The 20,004-nt window shown below is 39.6% G+C and overlaps 1 protein-coding gene across 1 annotated transcript in view; it reads left to right on the top strand.

The window, feature by feature from the left end:
• The window catches only part of LOC113048828 (uncharacterized), a 44,265-nt gene extending 24,591 nt beyond the window's left edge, over positions 1–19,674 (top strand). Inside the window, exons 13-14 of the mRNA XM_026210723.1 lie at positions 16,161–16,733; positions 17,504–19,674. Of these exons, the coding sequence (XP_026066508.1) occupies positions 16,161–16,733; positions 17,504–18,669 (1,739 nt within the window). The 3' untranslated portion in view covers positions 18,670–19,674. The remainder of the gene's footprint in view (positions 1–16,160; positions 16,734–17,503) is intronic.
• Positions 19,675–20,004: the final 330 nt, after the last annotated feature.

The following is a 20,004-nucleotide window of genomic DNA, read 5'->3' on the forward strand; positions in this document are numbered from 1 at the left end:
ATCACTACACTGCAGTGAATGCGCTCACAACAGACACCGAAGAGAAGACAATGCTGAATAAAGTCGTAGTGTTTGCTATTTTTGGACCAAAATGTTTTTTCGATGCTTCAAAATATTTTAACGGACCCTCTGATGTTACATGGACTACTCTGAAGATGTTTTTATTGCCTTTCTGGACATGGACAGTAGACCGTACACACAGCTTCAATGGAGGCACTGAGAGCTCTCGGACTAAATCTAAAATATCTTAAACTGTGTTCCGGCGATGAGACATGAGAGATATATCTATAGAAAGCTTGACATGTCTACTTTTAAACTAAATAAGCTAACAAAAACAAATATTCTGTGATAAAGTAATCTGTATGAAAACAACGCAATGTCCGTTTTTCACGTCTCCCTTCATTATCTTCTAATGTGACCACGCCCCCGCGCTGAACGCTCTATTCAGATTCTAATGTTTCACTGAAGCGTGCGGCTTGAATACTCCCATACAGAAAACAAAGCAGACTGTTCTTTAAGTTTTTATTTTACTGTTTGCTTCGCTCTGAGATGAATAAGACATAATTCACCCCCAAAAGATGCACTGTGGATTACCTAAAAAAAGAATGAAGCGCTTAATTCAGTAGACATCATAAACATGAGTAAGTCTCTTTTTATTTATAGATATACTTGTATTAGGTTTCACATAATGTCTAAACATTTTACTTGTTAGACTCTTTCCAAAAAGTGTATAATCAAGTGAAACGTTATGAAGTTTTAATAACAATATACACTATACCATACAAAAGCTTGATGTAAATAATATAAATGTAACAAATAAATGTAACTGTAAAACATGTAACAAACATTCTTTCAAGCTTTGAATGTCAGCTTTAATTGTTGCTAATAAACTTTTGGGGCCCTATAACACACCAAACGCATTGCGACGCAAGGCGCAGCTCAAGTGTGTTTGCTAGTTTCAGTCCGGGGCTGTTAATTTTTGCGTCCATGAGCGTGTTTGTCTTGTGACGAGTCTCTCGAATCTTCTTGCTACAGCTGGTTAGTGGGTGTGGCTAGGAGACTTGTCAATGGAATGATGTCCACCTGTTCATCCCTGTATAAAAGTTTAGGCTGGCTAGTGTAGGAGTGGGACTTTCTCTGGGTTTATTTTAGGCTCTGGTTTGTTATTTGATTTAGTATTTTGTTTCTGTGGCTATTACATTTACACCCATGCACCTGACAGACATTACAGATGACCACATATTCTTGTTCAGATATATATTATTTTATTTGCGTTAATAAATGTTTATTTTTTTGCAATCCAGTCACTGTGTCCTCCATTTCATTGGCCACGGCTTTGAGCCGGTCGTGGCAAATGTGGGGGCTCGTCCATAACTTTGTTTATTTGGTTAAATAGTTAAATAGAAATTTTGTGGCGGATTATAGTGATTGGTTTGTGTTTTTGGGGTTTGGTCTACTTTACGGGAGTCTGGTTTTGGTAAGTGTTGACTATATTTGTATGTTTGAGGGGAGATTTCTTGGATATGCTTTCTCTGTTTAGGTTTAGCGGGCTATCCTTAACGGGATGCTCCAATTTTTTTTTTATTTTAGTTTGTTTTGTTTGTACGGTGAAAGCAGCTAGAGCAGTTGTCTCGAGAACACGTCCGTGTTTTGTAATGGTGACTTGTTAATCAGTTGCCATTTCAAGCACTGGTTTACAGTGTATAAAAACCTGCTGCAAGTAACTGTATGAAGATTAGGGATCAGTTTAGATAGTTTGGAAATTTAGGTAGAGGGAATTGTTTATCCAATTTTTACCCCCTCAAATATATATATATATATATATATATATATATTAGTGGTGGGCCGTTATCGCCGTTAACGTGCTGCGTTAACGCGAGACTCTTATCGGGCGATAAAAAAAATATCGCCGTTAATCTATTCTGAAAGTTGGGTTGGGAGCTGGGTCTATACGAAGCAAGCTATGATGACATTCACCTTGATATTTTATATAACTGACTCGCTGAGGACAGCCTAAAAAGATGCTCAGGACAGTTGACAGGCCACTGCTGCACATCGCCACGAAAGCTTATCTTTCTCACGTGTTGTTAAGCCGTACCGCTTGTCGATTTAAACATTAAAGCATCCAAACACAAGACACGGAAAAGCTGAACAGATTAGCGCGTGCCGTTAGGTGCGCACGAGAGAGAGAGAGAAAGAGAGAGAGAGAGAGATAGCCGCGTATCACGGACAGCGACACTGAACCGAGCTCTCTTCTGTGAAGTTCACCTCGAAGTTCCTCCTGCACCCGAACGAACAAATGCAAATCGCAGTTTTGAACAAACAAAAAGATGTGAAAGAGCCCAATTCAACACCACGGTGTTCTGGTGTTCAGGGCTCGTGCAGAGAAAGGCGTCTCAAAACACTTGAACATCGAATTTGCTTCGTTTTTGCTCTTGTGCCGACAAATACATACAAAATATGTCAAAATATCCACCTTGGAAATTATGCTCAAAAAAACTGTCAGTTATTTATTAAGTGGAAGTAAACAGTTGAGGAAAAAAATGTGATGTGTATTATATTGGATCCGTTCATCGTCTCTTAAAGTGACCGCGCCTAATTTAGCTGCTGGCTGCTGTAATGTTAATCCAAGAAAATGAAAATGAAAATCACTCACTGCTCTTCACTGAATTACTTTATAGTTTTAACAGTCAAACCAAAAATTATTCAGACACCAGGTATAATTTTTGATATATATATATAGCAAAACTGTAATAATGTGAGAAATGTTGAAGGTGTCTGTTGTAGGTTTGATTGTATATTTCATTTTTACATTGAAGACTATCCAGTGCTATTATTTGGTTTCTGTACCTTGACACCTACAAACTTAAAAAAAAAACTTAAACTATGGTGTGAAACAGGAGTAATATTGTTTGCACCTTGTGCAACGTGGAATTAGTTTACAGCTTTTTCAAGCAGTTTGTGATGCATTTTGGAAACAGGAGATGAGCCTCTTTTCTAATGCACCATCTAGCTTGATAAACCCCTTCTCAAAGACTTCCTGTTTGTCAATTTTATTTGGGTAACACACATATTCTGAATGCCGTCGGCAGAATTCGAATGAGCCATTTTAATCTAGATTAATCTAGATTAATTTCAAGATCACAGTGAGATTAATCTAGATTAAAAAAAAATAATCCATGCCCACCTCTAATATATATATATATATATATTTGGAAATTAAGTAGCCGTACGCTTATCTTTTACCATGGATTCAAAGGTTGAGGAATTTATTAGTGCTCCATCTGAAGATCTGTTGAATGGGTTTTCTAAAGAACAACTGGTAGAACTTGCAACTCATTACAAAATTAGTTTGTCAAGTCAAGATAAACGTCTAAAAGATAGTATTAGAACTATGATTAAGACTGAATTGTCTGAACGTGGAGTTTTGGAGTCTCAATCTTTGGAAGATGCTTCAGCTTTTGTTAGTGCTACATCAATGTCTCATCTAACATTTGAACAACAAAAACAGTTGTTGTTCAAACCGAAACGAAAAAAGATACGATAGAAGCACAAAATCGTATTGAGATGTTTAAACTACAGTTACAACAACAACAACAGCTTGATCTGGAATGTTATCGGTTAGATCTGATCAAAGACGGTAAACTTAATGTAACGGAAGATGTAGAACGTGGTTTGGCTTTGTGTAAATTTGATGTTGCGACTATTTTAAGTGAAAGTGACATTCAGCCAAGTATGGTGACGCATACTCAGAATTCATGCTCTGCATTTAACCCATCCGAAGTGCACACACACAGAGCAGTGAACACACACACACACGGAGCAGTGGGCAGCCATTTATGCTGCAGCGCCCAGGGAGCAGTTGGGGGTTTGATGCCTTGCTCAAGGGCACCTAAGTCGTGGTATTGAGGGTGGAGAGAGCACTGTACATGCACTCCCCCAAACCACAATTCCTGCCGGCCCAAGACTCGAACTCAAAACCCTTTGATTGCAAGTCCAACTTTCCAACCATTAGGCCACGACTTCCCTTAATACTAATATGAGATTGATCCCTAGATTTGACGAGGAAGTTGTGGAACGTTTTTTTTTTTATTGTTTGAACATGTGGCAAAAGCGTGAAAGTGGCCAGATTAGTAATGTAGGCTTATGTTACAGTCTGTTTTACAGGAAAAGCTCAAGAAGCATATTTGTCTCTTTGTGTGGAAGATGCTAAGGACTATTTGACTGTTAAGAATGCAGTATTAAGGGCATACGAGTTGGTCCCCGAGGCCTATAGACAAGAATTTAGGTCCTGGAAGAAAACTGATAGTCAAACGCATGTTGAGTTTCTACATGATATTTCAGTTCACTTCATTTGTTGGTGTGCAGCTTCTGATGAGAAAACGGTAGGCGATTTGAAGGAGTTGATTTTGCTTGAACAGTTTAAAAACTCTGTGCTGCAACATATATATGTGAGAGTAAACCCAACACAGCATATCAGGTGGCTGTTATGGCTGATGAATTTTCTCTGATTCATAAAACCTCTTTTAGCTACAAAAATGCTGGAGAACATTTTAAGAGAGAATCGTGGCATGAATTTAATAGATCTCCAAAAATGTTGGGGGGTATACCTGACAAACAGCGTCTTGGCTTTATTGGAGGAAATTATAAAGAAAACATCTGCAATTATTATCACAAGTTCGGTCACTTGAAGAATGACTATCCGCTGTTGAAATCGAAGTCATCTTCTGTGAAACTTGTTGTTGTGATTTTCTCAGAAGTAAAGGTGCAGAAGAGTTCCTCGTTACGTGTTTCAACTTTTTCTCCACCGGATCATCAGAAACCTTTGTTCTAGAGTCTATCTTATCTTTCTCTAATCACTCTTACACTGGGAACAATGTGTTGATTAGAGGTATTGGTTTGAATGTGATATCTGTTCCCTTACATAAAATTGTTTTGCATTCTGACTTGATTCAGGGAGAAGTGGAAGTTGCTGTGCGTTCCTGTTTGCCTGTGGATGGAGTACAGGTAATCCTGGGAAATGATTTGGCTGATGAACGAGTTTGGCAGAATGTTTCACATAATTTAGTGGTCACACCATCTGTGTCGACTTTTGACACAGGTGATGAGATTCTTACTGGTTCTTTGAAGGGGTTTCCGTCATGTGTGATAACCAGGTCTATGAGTAAAATACCCACTGATGCTGCAACTGAAACAAAAAAGATGTTGAGTGCACCTCTAAAAATTCCTTCCCTTTTGTCTGTGTCACGTGTCTGATGACTTGATGAAAAGACAAAAGGCTGACATTACTCTTATTGAATTGTTTGATCGAGTTGTCCCTTATGACACCATCGTAAATCTTTCTTCTGGGTATTATCTAGAAGAAGATGTGTTGGTCCGGAAGTGGATGCCGCATGGAGAATTTGTAATTGGTGATCCGGTTCTACAAATTGTAGTTCCACAGTCTCTTCGGCAACTTGTTTTAAAAATGGCACATGACACATCTTGACATTTGGGAGTGAAAAAGACATACAAATTGCTTCTGAGAATTTTTTTTTTTGGCCAAAATTGAAGCGCGGCATATCAAAGTATATTAAATTGTGTCTAACATGTCAGCTTACGGGAAAACCAAATCAGTCTATGAAACTAGCCCCTCTGTATCCAATTCCTGCTGTTAGTCAACCCTTTGAGCATCTTATTGTGGATTGTGTTGGGCCATTACCTCGGTCGAAGGCGGGGAATTAATATTTGCTTACGGTTATGTGCCAAATGACTCGAAATCCAGCTGTGTACCCATTACGTTCGCTAACCGCAAGGTTAGTTGTAAAAGCACTGACTCAGTTTATTTCGGTGTTCGGAATACCACCAATTATTAAGTCTGATCAGGGAAGTAATTTTACTTCCAACTTGTTTGGTCAAGTTTTGAAACAGCTTCATATTCAACATAATCTTTCCAGTGCGTATCAGGGAGCACTGGAAAGATTTCATCAAACATTGAAGTCTTTATTGAGATCTTACTGTGTTCAGATGAATCAGGATTGGGAAGCTGGGTGACCTTGGTTAATGATGTCAGCTCGAGAAGAGTACCGGATTTAGTCCGAATGAAACCTTGTTTTTGGTCATGAGGTGTGTGGTCCCTTATCTGTTTTGACTGCAGATAAGCTCCAATTCATCAACGCTACTATCGAGTATCTGCGAATAAAAAGCAACAATTAGAGATGGAAATTGACTATATGTTGGAAAATAATATCGCGGAACCTTCTTTTTCAAGTTGATTTTCTCCCTCATTGCTGGTGAATAAATCTGATGGATCATTAAGATTTTGTACTGATTACCGAAAGGTAAATGCCATAACCAAACCTGATTAATTTCCATCGCCTCGAATCGAGGACTGTATTGATCAGTTGGGAAACGCTAAATTTGTTAGCAGGTTTGATCTACTAAAAGGTTAATGGCAAGTGCCTTTAACTGAAAGAGCTCGAAAAATTTCTGCTTTCATTATACCGTCGGGGTTATTTTCATACAATGTTATGAGTTTCGGGTTTCAGCGTTTAATGAATAAAATTATTTCTGGTTTGGGGGGGGCTTTGTACTTGGATGACGTCGTTGTTTATAGTCAAACTTGGGAAGAACATATTGTTCAAATTAGAGCACTATTCGATCGATTAGTGGGGGCAAATTTGACCGTAAATTTGTCAAAATGTGAGTTTGCCAAGGCCACAGTAGTTTACTTGGGAAAAGTGGTTAGGCAAGGCCAAGTGCGACCTGTCTGTGCAAAAGTAGAAATTATTGATAAATACCCTATGCCTACCAAAAAGAAAGAACTTATGCGATTTCTTGGAATGGTAGGGGTTTATCGTTGTTTTTGTAGGAATTTTTCTACAATGGTGGCCCCCTGACAAGTTTATTGCGGGGCGGAGTAGACTTTTGTTGGACATCGGGTTGTCAGCAAGCCTTTGAAAAGGTAAAAATACTTCTTACAGAGGATCCTGTTTTGAAAGCTCCAAAATTTGATCAGGCGTTTCGATTGCAAGTGGATGCCAGCAATCTGGGTGCTGGTGCCGTTTTGTTACAGACTTATGAAGATGGAATTGATCATCCAGTTGGATTCTTTTCTAAAAAATGTAATTCTTATCAACTTAACTATTCTGTGATTGAGAAGGAGGCGTTTGCTTTGATTTGGGCTTTGCAACACTTTGAAGTGTATGTGGGTTTGTCTGAGGGACAAACCCACGGTGGTTTTTACTGATCATAACCCTTTAGTTTTTCTTCACTCGTTGTAGAACCCAAACCAGAGGTTAATGAGGTGGTGCTTATTTTTACTGGGATACCTGTTAGATATTCACTATATTAAAGGTTTAGAGAACATAACTGCTGATGCCTTATCTCGTATTCATAGTCTAGTGTTGAAGGATTTGATCTATTCTCCTGTCTTTTTGTCTCTGTTCTTTTCTTAATTTGCTTCCTAGGTGCAGGGGTGGCTGGAAGGATTTGGAGAGCTGATAAGACTGGGGTTTTAGAGTTTGAATAAGTTTGCTTACTTGGACTGTTGAATTTTGTAGTGGTGGGGTTTTCTTCTGGGTTTTGGACGTGTTTTAAGTCTCTGTGCTCTTCTTTTTAGGGGGAGTGTGTGATGAGTCTCTCGAATCTTCTTGCTACAGCTGGTTAGTGGGTTTGGATAGGAGACTCGTCAACGGAATGATGTCCACCTGTTCATCCCTGTATAAAAGTTTAGGCTGGCTAGTGTAGGAGTGGGACTTTCTCTGGGTTTATTTTGTGTTTGATTTAGGCTCTGGTTTGTAATTTGATTTAGTATTTTGTTTCTGTGGCTATTACATTTACACCCATGCACCTGACAGACATTACAGATGACCACATATTCTTGTTTAGATATATATTATTTTATTTGCGTTAAATGTTTATTTTTTTGCAATCCAGTCACTGTGTCCTCCATTTCATTTGCCATGGCTTTGAGCCGGTCATGACAGTGTAAAAAAGAGGTGTTTTCAGGTTCTAAGGACCTGAAAACAGACTGTGCCATAGACCAAGTCAAACCAAAGTCTGGCACGATGTTTTTTCTTTGTTATTTAAAGAGCATACACGCTGCTTATTAAACACAGGGATGCACAGCAGCACACAAACATGCCAAATATAAAAAAAATTGTAGGCTAATTAAATATATATAATATCTCAGAGACCTGTTCTGTCTTTGTGCTTGCCAAATTCGGCAAAATCCATCATGGCACAAGCGCAACTGGCTCTTAAAGGGACTGGAAGTTGAGACTCTGATTGGTTTATTGCACGTTATGCCCAAAAAACACCCATTACTCATTAAAAGAACAGGGACAACCCGTTTAGACCATGTGCCTGTGCGCGCCAACTGTTTTTCAGTCATTAAAATAGCAAAAGTGGATTTGGACACGCCCTGAGTGCACCTGCACCTTGACCTTTACACTTTGCGTTTAGATCGTTAAAATAGGGTCATTTAACTGCACTCACAAGTAAGGTGTCCTCGTCAATCTGTCCAAAATTTTTAAAGTCACAAACGTTTCCCTGCTTAATGCATCTGCCACAATATTTTTCGGTCCGGGTATACACTGTGTGCAGAATTATTAGGCAAATGAGTATTTTGACCACATCATCCTCTTTATGCATGTTGTCTTACTCCAAGCTGTATAGGCTCGAAAGCCTGCTACCAATTAAGCATATTAGGTGATGTGCATCTCAGTAATGAGAAGGGGTGTGGTTTAATGACATCAACACCCTATATCAGGTGTGCATAATTATTAGGCAACTTCCTTTCCTTTGGCAAAATGGGTCAAAAGAAGGACTTGACAGGCTCCGAAAAGTCAAAAATAGTGAGATATCTTGCAGAGGGATGCAGCACTCTTAAAATTGCCAAGCTTCTGAAGCGTGATCATCGAACAATCAAGCGTTTCATTCAAAATAGCCAACAGGGTCGCAAGAAGCGTGTGGAAAAACCAAGGCGCAAAATAACTGCCCGTGAACTGAGAAAAGTCAAGCGTACAGCTGCCAAGATGCCACTTGCCACCAGTTTTGCCATATTTCAGAGCTGCAACATCACTGGAGTGCCCAAAAGCACAAGGTGTGCAATACTCAGAGACATGGCCAAGGTAAGAAAGGCTGAAAAACGCCCACCACTGAACAAGACACACATGCTGAAACGTCAAGACTGGGCAAAGAAATATCTCAAGACTGATTTTTCTAAGGTTTTATGGACTGATGAAATGAGAGTGAGTCTTGATGGGCCCGTGGCTGGATCGGTAAAGGGCAGAGAGCTCCAGTCCGACTCAGACGCCAGCAAGGTGGAGGTGGAGTACTGGTTTGGGCTGCTATCATCAAAGATGAGCTTGTGGGGCCTTTTCGGGTTGAGGATGGAGTCAAGCTCAACTCCCAGTCCTACTGCCAGTTTCTGGAAGACACCTTCTTCAAGCAGTGGTACAGGAAGAAGTCTGCATCCTTCAAGAAAAACATGATTTTCATGCAGGACAATGCTCCATCACACGCGTCCAAGTACTCCACAGCGTGACTGGCAATAAAGGGTCTAAAAGAAGAAAAACTAATGACTTGGCCTCCTTGTTCACCTGATCTGAACCCCATAGAGAACCTGTGGTCCATCATGAAATGTGAGATTTACAAGGAGGGAAAACAGTACACCTCTCTGAACAGTGTCTGGGAGGCTGTGGTTGCTGCTGCACGCAATGTTGATGGTGAACAGATCAAAACACTGACAGAATCCATGGATGGCAGTCTTTTGAGTGTCCTTGCAAAGAAAGGTGGCTATATTGGTCACTGATTTGTTTTTGTTTTGTTTTTGAATGTCAGAAATGTATATTTGAGAATTTTGAGATGTTATATTGGTTTCACTGCTGAAAATAAATAATTGAAATGGGTATATATTTGTTTTTTGTTAAGTTGCCTAATAATTATGCACAGTAATAGTCACCTGCACACACAGATATCCTCCTAAAATAGCTACAACTAAAAACAAACTAAAAACTACTTCCAAAAATATTCAGCTTTGATATTAATGAGTTTTTGGAATCATTGAGAACATGGTTGTTGTTCAATAATAAAATTATTCCTCAAAAATACAACTTGCCTAATAATTCTGCACTCCCTGTATATTGAATATCAAAACCAGCTTCGCTACCCACCGTTGTTCACACGCATCCAGCTTGGGTTTTGTGAGGATGTACTTAAGTGAGTTATTATCAGTCCACACAGTAAACCTGTGTCCCCTGAGCCAGTGACTGAACTTATCACAAATAGCCCACTTCATTGCCAAAAACTCAAGTCTGTGTGCTGGGTACTTTGACTGAGCATGATTTAAATATTTTGATGCAAACGCAATGGGCCTTGCCACAGCACTCCCCTCCTGAACCTGCGATAAAACGGCACCAAGCCCACTAGTAGAGGCATCCACAGACAACAGAAACGGCTTTGAAAAATCTGGGTGAGAAAGCAAAACCTGATTAACTAAGGCAGACTTCAAATTCTCCAGAGCTGCTCTGCAGTCATCAGTCCAATCTGATGGAGAATGAGTACGGCTTCCTCTCAACCGCTCCACTCCTCTCCCCATCCTATGCCTTTTTTGTCCTGTCAAAAGCTAAAACAACAGGTTTAGCCACTGAAGAGCAATGTTCTATGAAGTGCTGGTAGTACAACACCATGCCTAAAAAGGATCTGATTTTAGCAACTAATGGTGTAACACCGTCATTCTCCATCAAATCTTTCTCAGATATACTCACAATGGCTTCAATTTTCGCTGGATCACTAGCGACCCCTTCTTCAGACACAATATGACCCAAGAATTTTACAGACTTCCTCAAAAACCTACATTTTGAGGGAGACAATTTCAAATTGTGCTCATTTAGATGCCGAAACACCATCTCAAGCCTTTCCAAGCTCTCCTCTTCAGTCTTCCCAAAAACTAATAAATCATCTAAATAACATAGAAGGCTCAAAAAGTTCTGATCACCAAACACAGTCAGCATCATTCTCATAAATGTTGCTGGGCTGTTGCACAGTCCCTGGGGGTAAATGATTATACTCATGGAGCCCCACTGGTGAACAGAACGCAGTGAACCTCTTGTCATCTTCGTGCAAGGGGATGTTATAGTACCCAGAAGTCAGCGCTGCCAGCACATCCGCTTGGTGAGGAAGAGGATGAGCATCCTTCACCGTGCGTGCATTCAACCATCGGAAATCAGTGCATATTCTTAAGTCACCATTTTTCTTCCACACTAAGACCAATGGTGAAACAAACTCACTGCTCGACTTCCTAATTATCTCCTTATTCTCCATTTCATCAGACGCCGGTATGGAAGACGAAAAGGCCTATCATCTGTAACTCTGATACGATGGCAAAAACCCTTCGCTTCGCCACAATCCAAACTGTGTCTGGAAAACACACACTCATACTTTTCGATGAGGTCCACCAGCTTGTTCTTCCAAAAGGAAGACACTTCACAATCCCTGACATTCAGGTCGCTCAACCCCAGGTCATCCAACCCGCTGTCACCTACTAAGCTTGCTCCAGATGTAGAGCCTCCCACCGTTAAACTACCACATGACCTGTCAGAACGTATTACACCTGCATTTTGACTAAAAACTCTGTCAGTGGTTTGATCGAGGTCCTCCAAAGCGACGCAAGGATACACATCAGCTACCTTCGCATTTTTCCTCAACACAATTTCTGTGTTGGTCGGGTTGATCATCTTCACAGGAAGCCAGCCATTGCCCCACAAAGGTGACACAACCCTCCCAACCAAGACATTCCGTTGCACGCAACGAGAAGTACTTGGTTGAATGACTACCGTGCTCACTACTGACAGTGCTGATCCTGGAGGTAAATGACCCCAGCCAAGGTGTTCACTCATAGGCTGCAGTGCCACAGATCGCCTCAGTCTCTGCGTACCCACCCTGTCAGGAATTGAGTCCCCTCTCCATCTCTCTACACATGAAAGCATGCGTAAAAATTTACTATTGTCAGACTGTACAACTGAGTCAGGTATATTCATAATCTTCCAGAATTGGTCTGTCTGTTTCATCTGACTAATTAGAGGTTTTAAAACATTAGTTCCAAGTATGATTGAGTCCGTTTGACCACTCACAATCAAAACAGGGACATTGAAACTAACCCCATAGACTTCAAGCTTCAGATTGATTACACCATCGGTACTAGTTTGTTTTCCACCACAACCTACCAAAACAATATCTGAAGAGCTTAGGATATCTTGGTCCAACACCCCAGTGTCTCTGAGTTGCGGAACTACATCAGTACTCAGAGTAGTCTCCATGGAGCCACTGTCCAACATCCCCTGAAGCTCAACACGGTCCTGTAATAGCACACTTGTGTAAAACAAACTGTTACTCTGATCAACTTGCATGCTATTTTGAAAAATTACAGTTTTCGTTTTGCCAACACTTTCAGAGAAGACGGAATAAACCGATTCAATATCAGTCTCACCAGAGGAATTACTACACAGCCCCACATCATCCTCTGCCCGAAGGGAGCGGTCTAGTTTCCCTGTGACATCTTGCCGACCGGAGCCCACCCTGGACGTAGTTTTGTCACAGTTGTAGTTCACATGTCCAGCTGCAAAACACTTGAAACACAAGTTATACATTCGACAATGAGCAGTCGTGCTGTGCTCACTGCTTTGACACACTCTGCATTACGGAATCCTATTGCTCGTTCTTTTAGGCCAAGGGCCATGCATAAACTGAGTATTGCACACAAACGCTTTTTCCAGCAAAGACAAGACTTTGTTCAATGCATTTTCATCATTCATTCCTGCAACCGGTTCAGACTTCGAAGATGAGACAGAAACATCAACATCAGGCTCAGAGACAACTGTAGTGAATTGTTTAACAGCGTGATTTGTTAACTTCCTTTCTCTTAACAACTCGTCAAGCTGCTCTTGCACCTCAGATGCATTCCAGGACTGTACAGGTTTAATTTTAAAAATAAAAGCTAACTCTTTGTCAGGGCAGTTACGAATGAACATAACTGCCACTTCTTTGGTCCTGTTATCCAGAGATCTGCCTTCCAATCTTAAATTTTGCTCAGCTACATTTTGACTTGTTTAGTCTAATCCAAAAATCCTAAGCGCTCTCTCTGGGATATGGTCTCACAGAATAGAATTCAGCCAACGGAATACCCGAACTACTCTGGTCCCCGAAGTGCTGCTTCAAAACAGAAAATACAGAGTCAACATTTGGAGTTGTTGAACTATTGCACAGCCATACTCTCATTATATCTCTGGCCCGCCCCATAACTCTGTTCATTATCTCGTCAGTCATTTCAGAATCAGTCATATCCAGTTTGTTCAAATATACCCTCATCATGTCTTCCGATTCCATGATTGAATATTTATCTGAACCATCTCCCCTAAAGTGTGGAGGTGCTGCCACCTCAGTTCCCAGGATCAAATTCATTTTCGACGCATCAATGAAAGTAGTATTAGTTTGATCAGTCAAATTGCCACTAACTTCTTCTGGAAACTTCTTAGCAGATGGATAATTTTGAAATTCAGTTCTCATCATACTTTCTCTGATTGACTGGCCAATCTCACTACCAATTTGTTTTATGAGGTTACTCATTTGACCCAACGATTCTGACTCCTGAGGAGAGTACTCAAAATTACTGGCTCTAGGTAATGGACTGCCACACATTCCACTACTTTCATAGGCAGAAACACCAACTGTTCTACGCCGGCCTGTACTACAGTACTGAGGGTCTTCTAACAGCCTTATCTTATCAGGTGTATTCATTAGACTGCCCCGCCCTCTACCAACCGTAAATGTGTTGTCCAACCCAAAATCACTTTGTTTAGCAGCCATTCTCCTCAGGTGTCAGATTACACTTTCAAAATAAAACAAATTTTGTACAAAAAAAAAAAAAAATCAACAATAAGTAGGTAGTTATACTCTTCAATAATTTTCAAGTTTCCATAAACTTCATATAAGATTCAGTTCACTATGTATTAGTTCTTTTGTTGTTGAAAAGTCAGTCAATTGATGATGAGAAATACCTTCATCCAGTTTATCCAGTTAAATTGATGACACTTCTCAATGATCCTGGATGGTGCTAATCTGATCCAGCTCAGTCACAACTCACCAGTCCAACAATCTGTACTTCAGGTTGAATTTCAGCAACAAATCAGCAGCAGTCTCCTCCTAAGCACATCTCAATCCGTCAGACATGCAAACGCCACCCAAGAAACAGCAACAGCCAACTGAAATCCCGTCTCACCTCCAGCTCCACACAGCACCAGTCAAACTGTACGTCAGCAATCCCAGTGGTCAACAACGATCAACCAATCGATGGGTCACGGCACCAGTTTTGTAGCGGTTGTTCCTCTGCGTTGTGTTATTTTGATATTTGTAATAAAAAAAAAATCTCCAAACAAATCTGGTCGTGCCAAAGGTTATTTAATTGCAATGCCTCTCCTCTCTCTCCTCTCTGTGTGGCATAACACACAAACAAACAAGCACTTTTCAGCAACGTTTCTCTTTTGCCTCTCCTCTCTAATGACATTGCAGGAAAGAGGACGAACACACACTTTACAACACGCATACACATTATATAATATAATAATAATACAAAGTGTATATAAGAATAATTGTGTTAATTAACTAACATGTTATCCTTATATAAAATACTTCAGAACAGCATCACAGTGTTCTTGGATGTCAATTAACATACCTGTGTGGCAAAACACACAAACAAACAAGCACTTTTCAGCAATGTTTCTCTTTTGCCTGTTAACCACAAAATACAATGTTTAAGTACACCCGGTAATCATCACAAAACACACAGATGCATTGTCCATTATAACAATAAATGAAAATGTCTTCAGTATATTTAAAAAATATATTCAAATATATACCTATAATTATACATGCACTTCTATATATTTTATTTAAACCATGTTAGCCGCTTAGCCGCTAACAACTCCCTTACGCATGACACACACACACCAGATGGCCATTTCATGCAATATGCTATTCACCCATTACAGCACTCAAATAAACTTTGTTTAACAGATTGATAACTCAAACTAATGGTCAACTATTACATCACATGGAATACTTTTTCCACAATTGATCTTTTAAACAAGAAATGAACACCTATAAAACAATTTATCATCAGATGATCGGAGCTCATGAAACCAACCGTACCTCTTCTCTCTAATGACATTGCAGGAAAGAGGACGAACTCCGATAGCGCTGTGATTTGAACCTTTCACCTGCGCATGACATCAGAGCGCACAATAAGAGCGCACAACAGTCTTTCAAAATAAAATCTCCCCAAACAAATGATTATTAAAACAAATAATAAAATAAAAATAAATGTATAATCTGGTGTAACAACATAACCCTGCTACACATGTTTGACTTGTCCCCACCTCTGCTTTTTGGTAATGAAAGTATGTAACAGGACATACAGCACTTTTTTGTAAAGAAAGTGATACACTTTATTTTTGATTTATCATGTAATTACTCAGCATGTTACACAGCAGCGGCCAGCAAGTTAGTATTTACATAAAAATTTTAGTTGGTATCCAGAATGTTACACTTTATATGAAGTAGACAGTCCCTGAGGAGTTACCATGTAAGTACACTGGTATTACAGTGCTGCACCAACTCCAACTTGAGATCCAACTCCTCCCACTTTTACATATCCCTAAACCTACACATCTCCACCTCCTGGATCCTACTTCACCCCTAATCCTACCCATCTCCACCCCCTGGAACACATTTCCACCCCTGAATCAAATGGTTCCAATTACTCTTATACATATTGTTGTTACAAAATTTATTAATATATGTCCTGTTACCCATTTGTACTTACACAAAATATCTTGAGGGTTGTTTCATGTGTGTAGTTACAGAAATATTACAGCTATATATACTATGTATCAATGTATACTTACACTGTGGTTACATATTATGTACACATCTAGTTACTTTGTAAGTAAACAGGTATTAGAGACACTTAATATAAAGATGGACCTATAACGGTACTATAACTGTAAAGGTGAAGATGAAAATTTTAAAGGCATCAAATGAAAAACAAAAAGAAGAGATTAGAGGGAATATTATATATCAAACAAATATGCTGTCTCACAGTATTTATTACTTAATTTTAGGTCACACATCAGAAATGGAACCGAATGCACATTTAAACCTGATTTTACTGGGGACAGCAAAATCTGGAAAGAGTGCGTCAGGAAACACAATACTGGGACGAAAAGCTTTTGTTACAAAAGGCGAGCGACATGTTGCTGTTGTATCCGAGACCATCTTTGGGATTCCAGTCACTGTTCATGACACACCAAGATTATGTGAGAGTCAGATCATCGAGAATCAGATGCCACTCCAATATAAGAGTATTTTCCAGAAGTGTGAATCTGGTCCCTGTGTGTTTCTGCTGGTCATCAAAGCCGACAGATTCTCTGCAAATGAGAGAAGAACTGTGGAGAAGATTGAGACATTTTTGGGACCAAACCGCTTGAATAAAACCTGGATTCTCTTCACCAGAGGAGACAAACTGGATAAAGGAAACACGACAATAAAAGAATTTCTTGAGAGAAATGAAGCATTGGAGACACTTCAGAAGTATGATCAGAGATACCATGTGTTCAACAACATGAAGAAAGGACCAACTGACCAGGTCAAGGTGCTGCTTGCTAAAATTATCCAAACATCATATCTGGTAAATGGTGGGTGTTGATAAAAATCTAATTTTAATGTAATATTTCATATATATATATATATACTTGTTAATAGCAAAATTCTAGTCATGTGTTCTTTAGTGATGTCACATCACTGGTACTCTGAAAGCTGTGTGGACAGGACTGTGCATGAGACAGCTGAAGATATTTGAAATAAAATCTGAGAAGTTTCTGTCCCTCCATTGACAGCCTAAGCAACTTTCACTTCGAAGGCCCAGAAAGGTAGCGAAAACATCATGAATGTAGTCCTTCTTACTCCAGTGGTTTAACTTTACTTTTGGAAAGCTCTTGTGAATGCGCATTGGAAAATGAAACGGAAGTAAAGAAAATGTTGAATATAGGCATAATATTTTTTTTGTTTGTTTTGTTTTTACCACACAAAAAGCATTCCCGTCGCTTCAGAAAATGACAGTTGAGCCATGCAGTGGAGTAACTTGCACTACTTCCATGGTGTTTTTACTACCTTTATGGGCCTTTGAAGTTAATTTACTTCTAATATTGATGTTTTCAATAAAGTGTTGTCATTTTAGATTTGGTAAACTAGCAAATTCACTATTCAAACCAGGTCAACCAAATCAATACAATTAGATTTTTTATCAAAACGGGAAAAATGCTAATATCATTTTAGCTAACATTCAGCTGCTTCTCTGATATATCTCAGTGCTAGTTTTTGTATGCAACCAACTTACAACTTACATCCGGTAGTGAACTCATAAGCATCTAAATGACTGCTTATATCTCCTTTGTGTTTAATACAGCATCAGATGGAGGAATGCTGCCCAGACGGATCACAACATTCACAACCTTCACTCGCGATCTTGATGTCATTAACCGTTCATCTAGAAGGATTGTTCTTCTGGGTAAAACTGGTTTTGGCAAGAGTGCATCGGGAAACACAATACTGGGACAGAAGGTGTTTAAATCTGAGGTTAGCTCAAATTCAGTAACCTGTCAATGTTCAGTGAATCATGCCACTGTTTCAGGTAGATCTGTGTCTTTAGTTGATACTCCTGGACTGTTTGACACACCAGATGAGGTGAACACTGATGAGCAGGTAAAGAAAGAGATAGCGAGAAGTGTTTATTTGTCCAGTCCTGGACCTCACGCTTTTCTCATTGTTCTGCGTGCAAATGACAGATTCACTGAACATGAGCAGCAGATTCCTAAAATGATTGAGATGATGTTTGGTCAGGAGGTGTTAAAATACTCCATCATTCTCTTCACTAATGGAGATCTGCTGAAAGGTAAGTCCATAGAGAATCTCATTAAGGGGAACAGTCGATTAAGACATCTAGTTCAAGAGTGTGGAGACAGATATCACGTCTTCAACAATGAAGATCAGAGTAACAGAGAGCAGGTGACAGATCTGCTGGAGAAGATTGACACAATGATAGAGAAGAACGGAGGAGGACACTTCAGTAATCAGATGTATGAAGATGCTCTGAGATACAGACAAGAGGAAGAAAACAGAAAGATAGAGGAAGAGGAGAGAAAGGTGGAGAATGAAAGAGTCAGAGTTCAGAATATCAGAGCAGAGTATGAAACTCAAGGACTTGAATGGAGAAAACAACAGGAGACTGAGAGGGTTAGAAAGGAAAAAGATGAAATGTTACACAGAGCACAAAGTAACCCTGAATTAGAAGAATTTTATAGGCAGTATAACCATAGGTTCAGTTTTTCAGCTTCTATAACTGGTAAGAAACAAACTGGTTTTGGTGCAGTTGTTGGTGGTGTTTTTGGTCAAGCAATTGGAGCTATTGGTGGACCTGCTGGTGCAGCTGTTGGTGCAATTGCTGGTGGAGCTGCTGGTGCAGCTGTTGGTGGGCCTGCTGGTGGAGCTGTTGGTAAAGTTGTTGGTGGAGTTGTTGGTGAAGCTGTTGGTGGAGCTGTTGGTAAATTTTTTCATAGAGTTTTTAATAAGTAACGTGAAATTCTCATGGCCACTGGTGTAGGAGTCCTAAAATCATATTCAGACAAAAATCCTCCACACTTCAACTGGGAAAAGGGCCCAGAGGAATAATTAAAACATATTCTTTAATGAAGGAATCTTTAGGGATGTAAACCACCAATACAATTAAATAGCCAGACTGTCCCCCCTGTATTTGATATTTGTGATGCTGCACATTACGCAGTGCTCGCTTTTTAGGATGACTGAAATTTTAAAAGTTCTCCAGTGTCTTTTCTGCATCGTCTGCAGTGCTGTATCAGTGCTCATCAATGTCAAAATGAGTGAGATGGCCAATCAAATCAAATAAGGCAGGACTTTACACAAAAGATGAGCATGAATTCCAACATGATACTTAGTTTTAATGGTGGAAGAGTGTCTGGTAAGATGTAAGTAGCTAAACATTTTACATTTGACTGTTTTAAGACAGAATGTTTAACGACTGACAGTAAAGCCCAAAGTATAACTCATTTTTGTATGTGTACATTAGCATATGCGTACAGACCAAACACGTAGCCTTTGAAGCAGGGGCAGACTTAACCAATAAGTGAGGTACAGTAAGTGGCCATTTGGGACCCCGATATATTTGGCAAATGCTCCAGTATTTATGTTCTGGAGAACACAAAGTGCTGAGTTCTGCAAGCTTGTGAATCCTCTTATTATAAAAGCGTGTAGATACGATGTAAATAACAGATTGATTGTGCAGTGAAAACAGCTTCACTGATTAACAGAACATCTTGAGATCTCAGTGAACTGAAGTGAATGACAGCTTTTAGTGACTGTAGTGGGAGCGCTCTTTGCACACTTTCTAGGCTGTATCATCCTGTCTTTCTCAGAACAGATATATTAACCTCAGAGAAGAAAGTATTGTTTCATGTCATGATAATATTTGTCTTGATCTTTCAAAATGACTCGCTTGTGCACTTTTCCTATGTGTACCGGCACAAACTGCTACACACTCATACAGATGCATGAATGCCATGATTGGAGATTTTTGCTTAAAAGTAGATTACATTTTTTTTGACAAACCCTGGTATATGCCTTAAAGGGATAGTTCACCAAAAGATGAAAATTATGTCATTAATAGCTCACCGTCATGTCGTTCCAAACCAGTAAAACCTCCTTTTATCTTCTGAACACAGTTTAAGATATTTTAGATTTAGTCCGAGAGCTCTCAATCCCTCCATTGAAACTGTGTGTATGGCAGGGACGTAGATTACGTGGGGGATGTGTCCCTTCCACTTTTATCATCACGGAAATTCGTCCCCCGCACTTTTTCGGACAAGTGTGTTCGTATAGAAGTTTCAAGAGCTG

This window comes from Carassius auratus, chromosome 3 (genome assembly GCF_003368295.1).
Source record: "Carassius auratus strain Wakin chromosome 3, ASM336829v1, whole genome shotgun sequence".
In the NCBI taxonomy this organism is placed as follows: Eukaryota; Metazoa; Chordata; class Actinopteri; order Cypriniformes; family Cyprinidae; genus Carassius; species Carassius auratus.